We start from the raw sequence: 16,611 nt of genomic DNA on the forward strand, positions 1-16,611 counted from the left end.
GGATTGCAGCATTTTATTTATTCATTTATTTAAAACATTTTTACGTACTCTGCCTTTCTCCTTAAAAGGACCCAAGGCAGCTTATGCCCTTGAAAGACAATATTCAAGGCTGAAAACAATGAGTACAGAGATATTAAAAAGAAACAAACAAATGCCACTCTGAGAAATAGTAAACACAAGTAGTCCTGAAAACCCAGTCAACACAGTATAACTTGGAGGAGCTTGAACGTAGAGTGCAAATCTGTGTATCTGTAGCCAGAGGACAAAAGATATTAGACTGAATTCAAGTTAAAAAAATAATAATCCTTATGTAGCCTTTGGAGCCGGTTTCCTCCTTTTGGCTCCCGTAATCCTGGAAGCTGTTTTAAAGGTAGACATTCGACAAGCAAAACTCTGAAAGGGGATAAAAAGTGGTGCCCCACTTACACAGAGCAGATTGTCTCTGCTGGAGGCTTTTATTCCTTGCTGTAAGGCAGTGAAATAGAAGCGTTTGAGTCCAGGGATGGCTGACAGGAGAAGAAGTTAAATTTTCCTGTAATGGGAGGTATGGCTTACACGCTTGACGTTCCTGGAGCTATTCAGTCCATAGGAAACCGGATGGTGTGTTTTGTTACTGTTTTTTTTAAAACAAAAAACAAAAAACAAAACACGTCGTATTTCAAAGAAATACAATATTCAAGGTTCTTGACAGCTCCTTCTTTATGCTAAGAATGGCTTGAATTAATTTATGTTTGAGGGTGTTTCTTGAGCTCTCTCTGGCCGATGATACACTTGGCATTTTGTGCACACTCAAAATTTAGTAGTGGTGTTGGTAGGGGTAGGAGCGTGCCTAGAGGAAAGGAGATAATGGTACTTTTCTCTTCTGCTTGGGTCAGATCTCCCCTGGGATCCTGTGTCCAGTTCTGGGCATCGCAGTTTAAGGAGGACATCAACAGCGTAGAATGTGAGCTCTTTTAGAGTGAAATCATCATCATCCTCATCTTAGAGCTGCAGAGGTGGAAGGGACCCTGCGAATCACAAAGCCCAGCCCTTGTCAAGGAGGCCTAGAGGGGAATCGAACTCCCAACCTCTCTCTCTGCAGCCAGAGGTCTCAGCTGGGAGCTGGTCTCTGTGACCTTGTGGGGCTTTTCCAGCTCAACTCTTCTGTGACCCCAGGATTCTAGCCATGGCAGTAGCAAGGTTCCTCAGCTGGAAATGCAGGATTACAAGCATCTGGTTTAATTAGCTAATTAAGGAGTTTGCAGTTTGTTTTGCAGATGAGTCCCCAAGTGTAAGAATGAGGTTAGGGTTAGGCACCATCCGGCTTTTCCATTTCTCCCTCAGGTCAGCCATCCTCATTTCCCATTCTGGCCTTGAGGCGGAAAGGTGCCACTTTGCCTTTTGCCAAAACGCAGGGCAGCAGAAAGGGGCGGAAGTGTCAGGTGGTAGTTGGATTGAAGTGTTTTGGGTGGGGTGGAGTGGGGTGGGGGGGTCATTCTCCACAGCTGCAGGGCGGTTGAAGCTGCAGTACCATGAGGGTGGGAGGCAGTGGAGAGCACTGGTCCCTTGCTGCCTATCCAGTGTTCATCCAGCAGGTTTCGCCCCAAGAGCCTGCAAAGGCAGCGTTTCATAGCATCATCCTACAGGAGCAGCAAGGGTTCAGGATGACCGGTTGGACTGGGAGTAAGAGATACAGGGGAACATCCCTACCCTTGACCATCCTCCAGGCAGGTTGTTGGGGGAGACGTTCATGAACCCGTCTGTTCTGTTTGCAACATAAGATCTCCAGAGAATCCTGTGTTGTGCTGAAAACCATCTCAAAATAAAGCGGGCCACCTTGAGAATTCTGTCAGATGATAAAAGAGCCCTACCAATGCCTTACGTCTCTCTCTCTCTTTTGCCTTCAAAGGTTGGAGTCGGCCAGGGACCACGTTCTGCCCATCGACTATTACTTCCCGCCCCAGAAGACTTGCTTGATTTGTGGTGATGAAGCTTCCGGGTGTCACTACGGAGCGCTCACCTGCGGAAGCTGCAAGGTCTTTTTCAAAAGAGCAGCTGAAGGTAATTCCTCTTTTATTTCGGAAGGAGAGAGAATACAGATTGAAAAATGCTTGTGGAAGATGATTATCGGTGCCACCAATTAATCTCACTGGAAGGACCGCTGTGCTTGATTTCGTATCAAAAATGTTGTCTTTGGTGGTGCAAAATCTCTTCAGTAACATATTGTAGTGCTATTGTTCCCCCTGTGGGAAGTGCATTTCTATCCTGTTTTATCTCCAAACCAAGCGATATAATTTTTCTGACTGAGTAATTTTTCACTTCCACTGGGGTGTTATATTCCTCTTCTGATTGGTCATCTCATATGGCCTAGTAGGGTTTTTATATCCCATTGAGAAATTATATGGAAATGGGAAAAATTTCATTCAGCTGAATGGCAAGAAAGATGGTGGGCTTAAATTACAAGGAGAGTGGAAACAGTCCAGCAGTTGAAAGCCCGTGGATTTGGTAATATTAGCACCACGGTAGATCTGAAGATGACGGCTGGGGATTTCAGAGTTGTAATTTTTCTACTAATGCTAACATCAACTAAATGTGCTGGCTTCTGACGGTAATGAGTCACCTGCCATTTTTTTAATGGTGTCATGGAGGAAGAAGGCGCTTCTTGGTCTATCAGCCCACATGCTTTCATTTTGGAGTCAGGCTTGATGTTCTTTCTAATATATTTTCTCCTCTGCCATTGCTGGGCATTTCGATGCTTGGGATTTTCACATTACTCAGAAAGGCTCAATCGATGCTCTTACGTAGTGCCACATTTTTTTTACCATGTTATTTGTGTCCTTTTTAATATCACCTAAATATCCTGCACTTTGCTTCTCCAAGGGAAAAGATGCTCGTTTTGTGCCGAGGCCGACTTGCACATATAATACAGATCTTGATAAGAAAAAATAGCACACCTTGCCTTTCCCTTACATGTAGGAAAAGGATCTTGAGAACTCTTCATCTGCGCTGTCATCAGCCCAGTAGCTGCACCCTTAAAGCAGAAGACAGAGTTTTCTGTGACACGGATCTCTCATTTTCCGGTGCTTCCTGGCTGCTAAGGCAGTTCCAGACGGAGCCTTGGGGAATTCACACTCCTTAGGAAAGATGTCTTTTCCAGAGTTCTCAGAGTTGTAGCCATGTTAGTCTGAAATAACAACAAGAATCACAAAACAAAACAAAAAGGAAAAAAATGTTATGGAATATTAAGGACAAACTGGGGTTAAGAGGTCCAGGCAGTCGGGGTGCTTCAGTATGCAACTGAGCATCATGTGGCCCATAATCCCCGCCCGGTGGTGCAGGAGACACAATGCTATCTTGGTTGAGCCTGGGACACCTGAGGCCGCAAGGGCTTTGTGATGGAAGACCTGCCGGTGACTTCCAGGTCTTCTGCTCACCTGCGTGTCAGGAGGAGGCACAGCATTTCCCTTGCCAAGTGTGTGGCTGGGGATCAGGGCCCTGAGTTTGTCTGGGGAGCTTTGTCCCTGTCGCAGGTGAGCCTCGCATCAGGAGCGCTCCAGGCGGACCCCGGGAGCTCGTCCCAGACTTTTCTTAGCTGTACGTGGTGGCAGGCGATGCTCAGCCCCCGTCAGAGTGCTGGCGGATGTCGCAGCTTCCTAGCACTTCTCACCCGCAGGACTGCTGTTCAATTTTCACCTGTGGATTTCCCTGCTAGACCCAGAAGTGGGAGAGCGACAGGCATTCATAATTGGCTTTGGAGGTGTGCTGGCAGAGTGTGCATGCGCAGCAGTGGTGCCCCTAGAAGAGGTTGCTGCTGACCCACCGACGCGAGGGGCTCCTTTGCTACCTGGGGAGGGTCCAGGCTCTCTGGCCGTCCTTTCCTATTTAGTGTCTGCCTACTCAGGCAGTGGCGAAGGTCTTTTCTGAAAGATTGTCACAGCCATATAAAGCAGGGGTTCCTGGACTTTTTCAAAGTGTGACTCCCCTGGCTTACTGGTCATGGCTCCCCCAATACGATAATTTGGCTGGCATGGAGAAGGGGGGGGGGAGAGAGCCTGGCCTGAGTAGTACCTCTGCAGATTCTACAGTGCTGGGTCTGGCACTGCCCTGGGCTGCTGCGGCACGCGGGTTGGGAACCACTGATGTAGGGCAGAAAAGAGGGTCCTGCTCCCCCCTGCACACCCAGGAAGAGGTTCTGCAAGGTGTGGATATCGGGGTTCCTGAGGCCCCCGGGGGACAACTCGCCAGAGCTGCCAGGGCTGATGTTTTCCTAGGTTTGCTATTTCAATTTTGAAGGGCAAAGTAGATGATGCTCCAACCACACGGGCTTCAAGTAGCCATTTCAGAAGATCCTTTGGGGCTAACACCAGCAGCAGTGATGAAGTGGAGTCAGAAGTCGTGGGGTAGACAGGGCTTTTCTAATTAGCAGGGTTCATGACATCATCTGCCACCCCCCACGCAAGCTTCCCTCTGACCTTAGCTGCAATCTTCATTATAACGGTAAGAGAGATTAACTTTCCTGAGTGTAGAATATCATTGCCATATATTCCTGATATACTGCAAAGCTTTGTTCTCGACTGGGCATTTAAGAGCCATTCACTTTGCAAAAGACCTGCTCCTCATTGATTCATACGGACTGATCCATCTCTCGACATGTTTGGTTACCGATACCACGGTGAGATGGGTGCCTGCATTTCTGAATTTGCTTCTGCACTGCTGAGTAGCAGCCTGGATTTGTAGCCAGTTCTATAGAGGGTGCTACCAAGAAGCAGGGGAAGGGGGGGGGGAAATAACCCAGCCTCATCATCGGATGCCACACGTTGCTTCTCTGTGGCCCTACTCTGCTGTCCGACTGGTGGTGGGCCGCCCACATCTTTCTCTTGCTGCTGCATCAGTCCCCGTTGCCCAGCCCACCGTTGGAAATAACATGCCCGACGGTGAAGGAAGCAAGAAGCGGTCTAGGCAGGCAAGCGAGCAGGGGAAGGGGAGAGAGGAATGCCAAGGTTGGTGTGTGCCACGGCAGTGAGGAGGAGGGAGAGGGAGCTGCAGGGGACCAGGCAGTAGAGAGGCCTCTCGACCTCACCTTGCTGTGAGCCCATTCGCATCAGGCCACCCCCTCCCTCCCCTCCTCCCTCCCTCTGTTCCAGCCCCATCACCGGAGGCACAGGGTGCCTTTTGCGAGGGCAAGCATCCTGCCCACATTGACCCATCGTCACCCAAACGCTTCACAGGCCATGCAGGTTTTGACTGCCATCCCTGTGGTCACAGTGAAGCCGGGGCTCGCCAGCCAGCCAGCATCGAGCGAGCGAGTGAGCGGTCTGATGGGGGAATAGAAGACCTTTTCCCCGGTGCTATTTTCAGCCCACAGTGATGGCACAGCTATATTTGGGGGCCAAGAGTAAAACTGGAGGCTGCCTTGGGTTGTCTTGCTCTGTTTCCCTCATTGCACGGTGAACAGGGTGAAAGTTGATGTCGGCTTTAAAGCAGAACGTCATTTAAACTCACCCCCCCCCATCAAATCTTTCATGAACCTCCTCAGACGTGAAGGCTCGGGGTGGTGACTAAGGCGGAGCAGGCGGCATTCCTGCTACGTGGCAGAGAGGGTCAGAAGGGGCCCTGCTCGCCCGCTGGGTGCCCAAATCCCCAGCTACAGCTTTGCTGAGATCTTTTTCACTGCTGTGAGTGCTACAATAATCCTTGTCTAGAGCAAGCCTTCGGTCTCCCCCCCCCCCCCCCGCACCGACCCTCTGGAACCCCTTTCCTATGGATGCTTGTAGGCATTTTGGTTCTGGATCCTTCGTGGCAGTTTTCTCCTTTTTGAAGACGGTCCACCCAGGTGCCATCATAAAACAGTTTCAACACATCTTTCAGGCTAGCAGTGCCAGAGCGCAGGGGGGGGGGAGGGGGGAAGAGTACAGGGTTACAATATAATGAAATGCACAAGATGGAGCACCTGCAACCAACATGTGCTGGCTGTTTTTGCCGGGCACTGTGTGTGTGTGTGGTGGGGGGCTGAGGTTTCCTGCTAAGGCAGGAATAGGATGTCAGGAGCAAAATGGGTTCCAGTGTGCATCCGTGGTCAGGCTTCTCTTCTTAAAGCTGTTTCATAGACTCATAGAATCATGGAGTCGGAAGGGGGCCTCCTAAGGCCATCAAGTCCACCCCCCCCTGCTCAAGGCAGGAATCCGAGTCAAAGCAGATCTGACAGAGGGTTGCCCGATTTTCTCTTGACTGCCTCCCGCATTGGAGCGCTCACCACCTTTTGCTGAGGTTGTGGGTCCCATTGTCATCCTGTTCTAAAAGTGCTACCCTACCTTTTCCCAGTCTCCTTTTCTCAAGGCTAAACATGCCCAGATCTTTCGGTTTTTCCACCTAGGGCTTGGCTTCCAGTCCCCTGATCATCCTTCCTGCCCTCCTCTGAACTTGGTCCAGTTTTGTTGGCGTCCTTCTTAAAACTGCAGGGACCAGAACTGGACACGGAACCGACCAGTTCTGAATAGTGACTGGTAACTCACAGACCTCTGGCTTGGACATCAGCAAAGGGGATGGTACCAGTTTTGTCAGTCATCTGACATCTTGTGTGAGAATAAACACCACCAGGAACATCTCTATCCACAGCACGTTGTGTTCAGCGTTGGGAGTCACAAGGCAGGCTGTCCTGGAATAGGGCCCTCTTGAGATGCACAACTTGGCTCTTTCTAGAGGCAACTTTTAATGTTTCTGATTAATTCCAAAGGCTTTCGGCAGGTTTTCCCACTGAAAAACATTTTCCATAAAAGCATCACTCGCACATTCTGATCCAGCCCTTCCTTTCAATTTTCACCCTTCGTTTTTTTTTTCTTCCACCTGAAATCCATACTTTGTTTGCAGTCTAAAGTGTGGTGTGTTTTTTTGAGCTGTAGCATGTTGAACGTTGACTTCGGATGAGAATAGTTTCAGAGGAAACGAGAAAAAAACATGAGTTGATCTTTTCCTTGTCTCACATCCAGAAAACAGAACAGGCTGATCTTCCCCCTAGTGTCACACGGGCTGAGCTGGTGCAGAAATTAAGGATTAATGATCTCGCCTAGAGTCTGGCCATAATTAGCTCCACCTTCAGAAGAAGGTCCGACTCGTAAGCTTTCTGAGAAAAAGAAAGCTGTCCAGCTTTCTCGCTGCAGTCGAAGGTGCCATCGCTGTGTTGTGCAGGGAACTTTCTCGTGGTTCATGAGAGGAGCCAGGGAAATGTCCAGGCCAGGCTCTTCTCGGTGGTCCTCTGTAAATGCACACATAATTGGGGTTATACTGCGCCTGCGCAGGACCTCTCGGAAATGTCTAGAGCTTAAAAGATACATAATTAGTGGGACGTTCCCTCGTGGAGCGCCTGCTCCTCCCGCCAAAGACCTCCTCCATTCCTTTTAGCCACTGGGGCTCAGGCCAGACCTTTCGACGAGCTAGTGCTGTACTTTGTCAGGGCTTATGGGAACTGAGGAGGTCTTTGGAGATCTAGAAGTTTCTGAGAGGTCCTGCACAGGCGCAGTATAACCCCAATTGTGTGGATTGCGTAACCTCCCTTTTTATGCTCGGAATAAATGGTGCTAGTTAAATTAGCTTCTACTATGCAATTGGCACGTCATCCAGAGAGCCTAGGTTTTTCCAAAGAATGTGGACGAGGGTAAGGGAAGGGCGTCCAGCTACATGTCAAGCAGCGCTACGCTAGCCCAGCACGGCCTGTGTGCCAAAAGGTGGACTGGCTCCCCAGCAAGATTCCAGAACCGCAGTGACTGTAGAAAGGGGGGGTTGGCCAATCCCCGAGCAACCCATGCTCCATGGCCAAGGAGCTGTGGACCACTCAGATGGCTGGATGGATGGAGAGCTTTCTCTTGCGTTTTAATTTTTAAAAAAAATCCCAGAGCAGATCTCAGACATGCCAAAGTTGATTTCCAAAAATAAGTAAAGGATGATTTAAAAGTTTTAACATGCTAAAATAATCCCTGCGAAAAGCTCCATGAAAAACCGTCTTGACTGGCAGTGTGAAAACACCTGAGCAAACCAAAATGTATTTAGTGGACAGAATGCCCTCCACTGGAAACTGGCCTGGTCTCAGTGTGGAGATCCTTTGGGAATAGGAACCACCTTCTTTTACACCCTAGCCAAATAAAGTTCTCTGCCCCAGTGCACAGTAAGCATGGTCTTTACCTCAAAGTTTCAGGGAGGGTGTGAAATGCTGATCTCTCAGATAACCTGCTTAGGGCCTTTGAAACCAAAAGGAACATCACATAGAGGTCGAGGCTTTGCTTGGTTAAGCTGATGCATTATTGTTTTTCCTACCAGATATCAATCTTCATGTCCAATAAAGCTGCAGGACCCTAATCTCTAGGGGAAAGAGTGGTTATTAGCTCTTGAACCGCTCCTCCAATATTGCCAAGACCTCCTGGGCAGTTGCTTGACAAAGAAAAATAACCTACAAATAAATGAATTGAATAAGCCGCTGGGTTCAGTGGAATGAGACAATAAACTGTGGTTAGGATTAACCCTGGTTTGTGGGAAAGGATCATCCGCACCTACAAAAACCTTCCACTTCCACCTGATTCTCCCACCAAGGTAACATATACTTCCCTCTCCATGAGCAAAGAACATGTAAGGAATACGTTTCTGCAAAAACTAAGCTCTGCAGACTGGCAACCAGCATCCTGGGAGCATTGTGGCGAAGCTCCTAGGAGGTCTGTGCACCCTCCAGCAGTTCCTAAATACAGATTGGTGAGCCATCGAGGAGGAGGGGATGAAAAGGGGGATCGGCACTCAGAACATATATCGGCCCGTGAGACTTTGGGCTCTGCCGTTGCCCTTTTCCTGAGAGCCCGGCATCATCCCAAACCCTCTTGGTTGCCCTGCTCCTTTCCCTTCCCTCCCTCGCAAGCCCCGGTTCCACCGCCTCTTCTCTCACGTGGCACTGTGCGTGTGGACTCAGGAAGTCCTTTCATCTCCAGCCATGGTGAACAAGTCCTCCAGTTGCCTGACATACAGATTCGCCAAGGGCTACCGTCTTGCCAGAGAATAAACCGGGGCCAGGTTGAGACAGCTGCCAACACAAATCGTTAGAAGCAAATTATTTTCAGACTTTCTCTCTCCCTCTCTCCCTCGCTCTCTCCCAATATTGCAGTTCTTCTGCCTTTTCTCATGGTAGGCATTTTGCTTGTTTATTGTATTTCTACAAGCCATGCTGGTTTTATCCCCCTTTCCCTTCTCTCTCCTTTCCCTTCCTTCATTTAGGAAGGAAGGTGGCTCTCAAGATTTAAAAACAACAACAGTAGCCATATTCAGATTCTCTAATTGAATAAATATGTGAGAAGAAAAAGCGCACAAAATAAAAAAGCTAATAAGACTCTCTCATGTAGAAAAACAATATCATAAAATTGCAGTATTCTGCCTTAAGTTTTCAGCAGAGAAGAGTTGCACCAGATGGCTCAAACATAAGCATTGCATAAACAATAGCTCAGATGTCACCTCGGTGTCACCTGAAGTACAAGGTGTCTTCAAAGACCTGGAAAAATTTTAAAAAAGAAACACCCTTACTTGTATCAACAAGACAAGGATCCAGGCAGGTCAGAGCGTTCCACGACACAGGAGCCACCATGAAGAAGGCCCCTCTCTTTGACTGGCGATTGTCTCTCTTCCTTTGGCCAGGCACTCACAGCAAGTGGATGTACACAACGCCAGCAGTGATGAATGAGCGTAGGGACCAAAATGCGCCATCTCTGTTAATAGAGATTGATAGACATGCAACTGTTTGCAACATCCCTTGAAAACAAGAGAGACATTCTAGTATAGAGTGACAGGGAAGGGAGGCATTCCAAACTGTGTCCTTCCCACTCCCCGACCCCCGACCCCCCCCCCCAACATCCTGCTGCAACCTTTCTTCCTTCTGGCCTCAGCTGGACGATCAGATGAAGAGAAAGTTTGGTTTTCCAAAGCCACGTGTTTTGCTTCTGGGAAATGGAGTTGAAGTGGAAGCAGCAGCAAGACACAAGAAGACTCGGGTGTCAAATGTAGGTGTTGCACACCATTGACAATGTAGCCGATAGACAGATATGATGACCCCCCCCTCCCCATCGATCAGCAGGAGCATCATCGGTGTCAGGCTGAGCACTGCTGTCATTCTGGTTCAGTTCAGAGAGACTTGTGTACGGATCTTTGAAGCTCTTTTTTCCCATGAGCAGAAACCATTCTTAATCAGACAGATCATCCCCTGTCAATGGCAGGACCCATTCCTCTTTCTGCTGCAGTCTTTAAACAGCCCGCCCAGAAAGGACAATCTATGGCTCTTCCACCTGAAGAGCAAAGAAGGCTAATTTATTTTCCTCTCCCTCAACTTGGGCTTCTGCTGAATGACAGCATTTTAAACTATGCCACAGTTTATCCATTTTTATGGATCGGCACAAAGGTTTTTCTTGGCTTGCTGCACACGCCGCGAGAGCTTTTCATCTAATGCTCCTGGTTCAGATGTGATGGTGTGGACGTTCCAGCAGCTGACAGAGTGATCCTTTCTTGTTTACTCAGAAGTCAATCCTGCGGGCCAGAATCCTGTTGGGAAAAAAGGAGGTTCAATGGTAGACGTTCCTCTCTTTTCTGGAATATCAATAGTGCTCGCCATCTGGCAACCTAGCGCTCGTGACAGATGATCTGAGAGACACTCCAGCAAAGTTAGGGGGGGCATTTGCTTGATTTCCATTGCACAAATCTTCCCCCCCACACACACACACACACATAATTAGATTCTGGACACTCATTAGTGGATCTTCTTGTTCCACAGTTAAGTCTCCTTGAGATTACCCCTTGATGGCTTCATTCTTTGATGGCTACTCAAAAGGGAGAAGGCCTCTGGAAGTCAGCAAGCCTCGTTCCCAGGCAGAAAGACACAGGCTGGGTTTGGGTAGTTGCGTACAACAAAAAGAACTGGTACGTCCACTGAAATCTTAGGTCAAAAAGAGGGAACTGTTGTCACGGGATGGAGAAAATACAATGTTCTTTATTTCAGTGTAAAATGTCCAACACATTTCGGCCTTCTTCAAGGGCTATATAACATAAAAAGAGTTCTAGCTACAGCATTATAACTTATTGGGGACAACATCATAAACACGGTATGCATAGATAATATTTATGACTATAGAGTAAATAAAAATTTTTTAAGGTCCACCTTCCTAATTTTGATATATTGATGCAACACACTAGACAAGAATATCATTAGTTAATCCCTGACGTTTTCCTTTCCTCTTTCTCTTATCGTTCGCCTTCCATCTTGTTGAATTTGTTTATTATGTAATAATTCTTTTTGTATTTATCTGTGTATTTTATGTTGTAAGCTGCCTAGAGTGGTCGTAATTGACCAGCTAGGCAGGATATTAAATAAACAAACAAACAAACAAACAAACAAACAAACAAACAAATAAATAAATAAATAAATAAATAAATAAATAAATAAATAAATAAATAAATAAATAAATAAATAAATAAATAGGTAAAGGTAAAGGTTCCCCTTGACAATTTTTTGTCCAGTCGTGTCCGACTCTAGGGGGCGGCGCTCATCCCGCTCTTCAAGCCATAGAGCCAGCGTTTGTCCGAAGACAATCTTTCCGTGGTCACATGGCCAGTGTGATTTAGACACGGAACGCTGTTACCTTCCCACCAAGGTGGTCCCTATTGATCTACTCGCATTTGCATGCTTTCGAACCGCTAGGTTGGCGGGAGCTGGGACAAGCGACGGGTGCTCATTCCGTTGCGTGGATTCGATCTTACGACTGCCGGATCTTCTGACCCTGCAGCACAGGCTTCTGCGGTTTAGCCCACAGCGCCACCACGTCCCTTTAAATAAATAAATAAATAACACAAAAATGCAGTTTTAAAAATTGATGGATGTATTGTAGAATTATAGAATCATGTATATATGAATTTATTTATATGATGCTGTCGCCAATAAGTTATAATGTTGTGGCTGTAATTCTTTTAACGTTACATAACCCTTGAGAAAGGCTGCTAGTCCAAAATGCGTTGCATATTTAACTCTGAAATAAAGAGCAGTATGCTTTCTACATCCTGGGGCTATAGGTCCCGCTGTTGGTCTGAAGGTGTAGGGAAGTTTTGACAGGATCTAGGCAGCACAGGTGATGTTTTACATCTCATCCTTTGGCCAACATTGGTGCTCATCCTAGGTATTAACGCCTTGGAGGGAGGAGGTTGAGCGGTGGCACCATTGGTTGATGCGGAGGGACCCCAGCAAACAAGTTGTTTACTTTTCTTTTGGAAGAAAGAAGCCCTTTTCACATGACATGTCGGCCAATGTCGTGTTTTGTAACAACATGTGCAGCATATGGAAAGGGCATGTGGGCTTGCCTCGTGTAAACCAGGCAGTGGTTCACTTACAGAACAGTCACACATGGAAACCTTGCGCATTGTAGGAGTGGATTCTACGCTAGCCTTTTGAGAACATTCTATGCCTTCTGTTCGCCACACATACAAACACACCCCAGAAGGGCTCTGATTAATTTTTATATATATAAAAAAAACCAATCAGAAGTTTCATTTCTGAGGCATAGCTGAGGCCTATAACTGGATTGTTGTTCCTTCTTTCCGTTCCCCCCTCTGGACCTCTAAGAATTTGCCATCCGTATTTCATGTCTTGGGGATGAGAGCGGATTCTCCGGCATAATTGAAATGCTTCCTCGAAACAGATGTGTGTGGGTGTGGTGTGTTCTGGTCTCAGGAGGGGGGAAAAAAGGAGAATCTCTCCCGTCTTCCTTCCTGCCTTCTCCGTGGCTGGGATGAGCCTAGATTAGGTCTCCGTGCTTAGATCTGGCCAGGTCTGACCCTCAGTTCCTCCTCTCGCCATTCAGGGAGTTATAGTTCTTCCTAGGCTCTGGACTCAAGTTCTCGAGATTTGCTGGGCTTCCCAAAGGGAGTTCCGAATAACTGGCAACACTCCTTGATGATGCGGAGGTGGAGCCACGCGTATGACCTGGAAGCAGTCTTTGGTACCTGTTCCCGAGTCTGAATCCCTATTAAAAACAAGCTTTTCCCCCCAGGGAAAAAAAGGTGAGGATGGGTGAGTTCTGAGTCACGAGGCCAAAGTCATTGGGGGAGAAAAACTGAGCCCAAATTGTCGGTGTGACTTAAGTCCAACTTGACAGCAAGTCCCTTGACTCACGTCTCTTGACTCAAGTCCCCATCCCTGCCGGTCCCCTTCTTTCAGAAATGGCTCGAGTTTTGCCCAGTGATTTGCTTGTAGCAGGGAGCACCAGAGCCCGACTTTTCTCTTGTGAGATGGATGAGTTGGTTCCGAAGGTAGCCTGTGTCGTCCTCACCATTTTATGCAGTATTTATGATCTACAGTCCCTGAAGTAGAGAAAGCATCGTGTTCATATGTTTGGCTTCTGCTCCACCTGCCTCTCAAAGCATCCTCACTCACCTTCGGTGGCTTATTTGCTCCCTCTCCCTTTGTGTCTCACGAGTAGCTGGATTGTTGGATTCTCCCCTCCCTCCTGGGGGCTTCACCGCTCTTACAGTCAGGTCCGCAAAGAGTTTTCCTCTCTTTATCTATTTCTCTCTCTATATATATATATATTTTAAAGCTGCTGTAGAGGAGGCAGTGGTTGTGGCCGTGTTCAGGAGGCGTAGCAAAAGGGCCCCAGAGTGCTTCTCCTTCTCCTCTCCTCTGTTGGCTCTACTTGTTGTCTGTGTGTTTTTTTAAAAAAAAAAAAAACAGTTCTTTACTCGAAATATTGTTCCATTGCCTTTTGAGGCCAAATTTCCTCCAGGCAGTTTGCAAGAGAAACATCGAAAACAATAAATAAAATATCTGGATATGAAGACTTTCGCTGGCCCTGGGTGCTTCTGAGGCAGGTTAGGGGATAAATTCAGTAAATCTCCACCACCAGCAGCATGATTTAAAAACTTTCTCTCCCTCCCTTCACACAAAGCTGGCTGCTCTGTCCGCCTGTCAGTCATTTCCCCTCCGTTCTTGCTTGTCCTTCCTTCCAGCTTGGCTGCAGGCAGCCCTGCTGTCTAACCCTAACCCTTTCTCCTTTCCACACACGGGGGTTTTGCTGTTTTTGCGGCTGGCTTCAGTCAGGCTCGAAAGCTGCAGCTCCAGCAGTGGCACGCAAGAGGCATTCTGGGTAGAAACTGATGCTCCGAGACCTTCTTAGCCAAAGGCCCACGAATCCTTCAGGGCCACCGTTTCTGTTTCGTAGTTGGAAGCATGGAAGGGTAGATTTTTAAAGAAACTTGTATGCCTCCTTACACATCAGCAGCCAGGTGGGTCGTGGCACAATTTGGGTCTCTCCGATCCAAAATGCAATTTGTTGTGGCGTGCTTGATAAGCAGATTATACCGTTTTTTCCCCCAACAGAACAGAAAAAAGCAAAAACAAAAACCCGCCCTGGCTCCCCTCCCCCCCCCCCCAGTAGCCAATTCTGATATTGCATCTTTGAAATATTTATGATTGCCCCTTAGGGTTGATTAAGGAATGGCATAAAAGCTGGGAAATGCCATTTTAAATTGCTCTTAGATGTAACTTTGAAAAATAACTCCTGGTTAGTTGTTACATTGTAGTAATTGGGTTTTACTCTTCCTCCTTAAAAGTAACTTTGTAATTGCTAGTTATGCTACTTATTTCCCCCCCAAAGTGTGTAGTTACAGGTAGCTATGTTACTTTGTCACTAGATGCTGCTGGAGCTTTCTTGCGGTCTTATTTTACAGGTGTTTCTCTGTAGACGTACCTAAGAGAGTTAGCCCCAGACTCATTCGGGACTGTTTCTAGCATTTAATGTGATTAATGCAGTCGTGTTAGATCAATTTCCCTTGTGGAGGATGTGCTGTATTGAATTCATTGATAAATTGTGGTGACAGCCTGGGTCGGGTAATTTCCGTTGTGTGTCTGATGCCCCTCCTCGTCTACCTCTTTGTTTCCAGCAACGGCGGATGCTTCTCATTCTGCTGTGACCCATGTTTTGTAGTCCTGAGTTCTCTCTTTGGGGTGTGTAGTGCCAAGGTAGGCATCAAAGAAGTAGCAGCCACGGACTCAAAAAATTTTGTTTTCAAGGGGCACCAGCTAAAGCTGTGCCCATAAGGCCTTTGTAGGAAAAAGACGCTTCCTTTTACAAAGGGTTATTTGGGCCATTTTAAAGAAACGCTAATATTTAGTAAAAAGAATTGAATTTTGCAAGTAGGTATGCAGAAAAAAAATGCTGTTACGTTTGTAAACGAGGCCTTTATGGATGGCAAACTCAAGCGGGAGGTCATACTTTTTATTGGGCCATTAAAAAAAATCAAACAAATGGCAAGCTGAGCCCTTTCTCACTGTAAGAGCAACGGTAGTTTTAAAACGGCAGAGCTGGAAGATACGCTCAACACCTCCCAGCTTCTGCTCAGGAGGCACCGTGGAGAATCGAACTCCCAACCTCTGGGCTGCTGAGCTATCCAGCAGTTCTAGTATTTGTGCCTGACAGGAGACTGTGGGTGGCAAAGGAAGACAGGCCGTTGGTTCCTCTCCAAGCTTTGAAATGAGCCTTCTTGACTTCTCGCCCTAGGTTTACAGTAATTTTCCCCCTGTTTCATTTTAACTTTCTTAATGTGTTAGACAGTTTGGCTTCCTTCAGCACAGCGTTCAAGGTTCAGGTTCAAGGTCCTTCACAACATTCCTTGTTTGCAAAAATAAAAAATAAAAAAAACACGAAGAGACAAAGAAAACCTGAGACATAAAGTTGGACTGTTTTAACCGAGTGACCTTCCAGTGCGCGGGGGGGGGGGGGGGTGCCTGCGGACGTTGTCAGCTTGTGATGCTCTGCAGTGCCAGAATGGAGATTGTTGCTCGCTGTCCTGTGTGTGAGGTCCGTAGCCTCAGGAGACAACAATTGGGTCTAAAATCTTGTGAGGAAACAGCTCCCAGAGGAGGTGCGGCAGGGCCATTGGTCCGGATTAGCTGCTCCCAAGCTGATGCCCACCAGATAAAGTGGAACACCCGCCCACCGACCCCAGTCCTTTTCTTCCAGGTTCCTAACCCAGAGGTCTTTCTCTCTCCTCCTAGTGACCTTCCAGTGCGCGGGGGGGGGGGGGGTGCCTGCGGACGTTGTCAGCTTGTGATGCTCTGCAGTGCCAGAATGGAGATTGTTGCTCGCTGTCCTGTGTGTGAGGTCCGTAGCCTCAGGAGACAACAATTGGGTCTAAAATCTTGTGAGGAAACAGCTCCCAGAGGAGGTGCGGCAGGGCCATTGGTCCGGATTAGCTGCTCCCAAGCTGATGCCCACCAGATAAAGTGGAACACCCGCCCACCGACCCCAGTCCTTTTCTTCCAGGTTCCTAACCCAGAGGTCTTTCTCTCTCCTCCTAGCTTTGGCCCCTCAACACCCTGTATTTTCTGGACTACCCCAGAAAAACACAATTTTTCTTTTACAGGTTTAAAAAGGACCCCCCCACAAATGGCCAGTTCTGAACCACTCCGGTATCCATGAGTGAACGTTTGCTACCTGCGCCAGAGCAAAATGGTGCTTCCCCCCCCCTCTGCACAGCTGCAGCCATTGCAGTCCACCCTGACATTTTAAGAGACATTTTCTAGAAAGTCAAAGAAAAGCCAGTAGCTAAAGTGGGTCCAGGATGGTGAGA

The 16,611-nt window shown here is 47.6% G+C and overlaps 1 protein-coding gene across 1 annotated transcript in view; it reads left to right on the forward strand.

Moving 5' to 3' along the window:
• The window catches only part of AR (androgen receptor), a 128,036-nt gene that overhangs the window by 58,159 nt on the left and 53,266 nt on the right, over positions 1-16,611 (forward strand). The window contains exon 2 of the mRNA XM_072981277.2: positions 1,889-2,040. Within this exon, the coding sequence (XP_072837378.2) occupies positions 1,889-2,040 (152 nt within the window). The remainder of the gene's footprint in view (positions 1-1,888; positions 2,041-16,611) is intronic.

The sequence above is a fragment of the Pogona vitticeps genome, chromosome 11 (genome assembly GCF_051106095.1).
Source record: "Pogona vitticeps strain Pit_001003342236 chromosome 11, PviZW2.1, whole genome shotgun sequence".
In the NCBI taxonomy this organism is placed as follows: domain Eukaryota; kingdom Metazoa; phylum Chordata; class Lepidosauria; order Squamata; family Agamidae; genus Pogona; species Pogona vitticeps.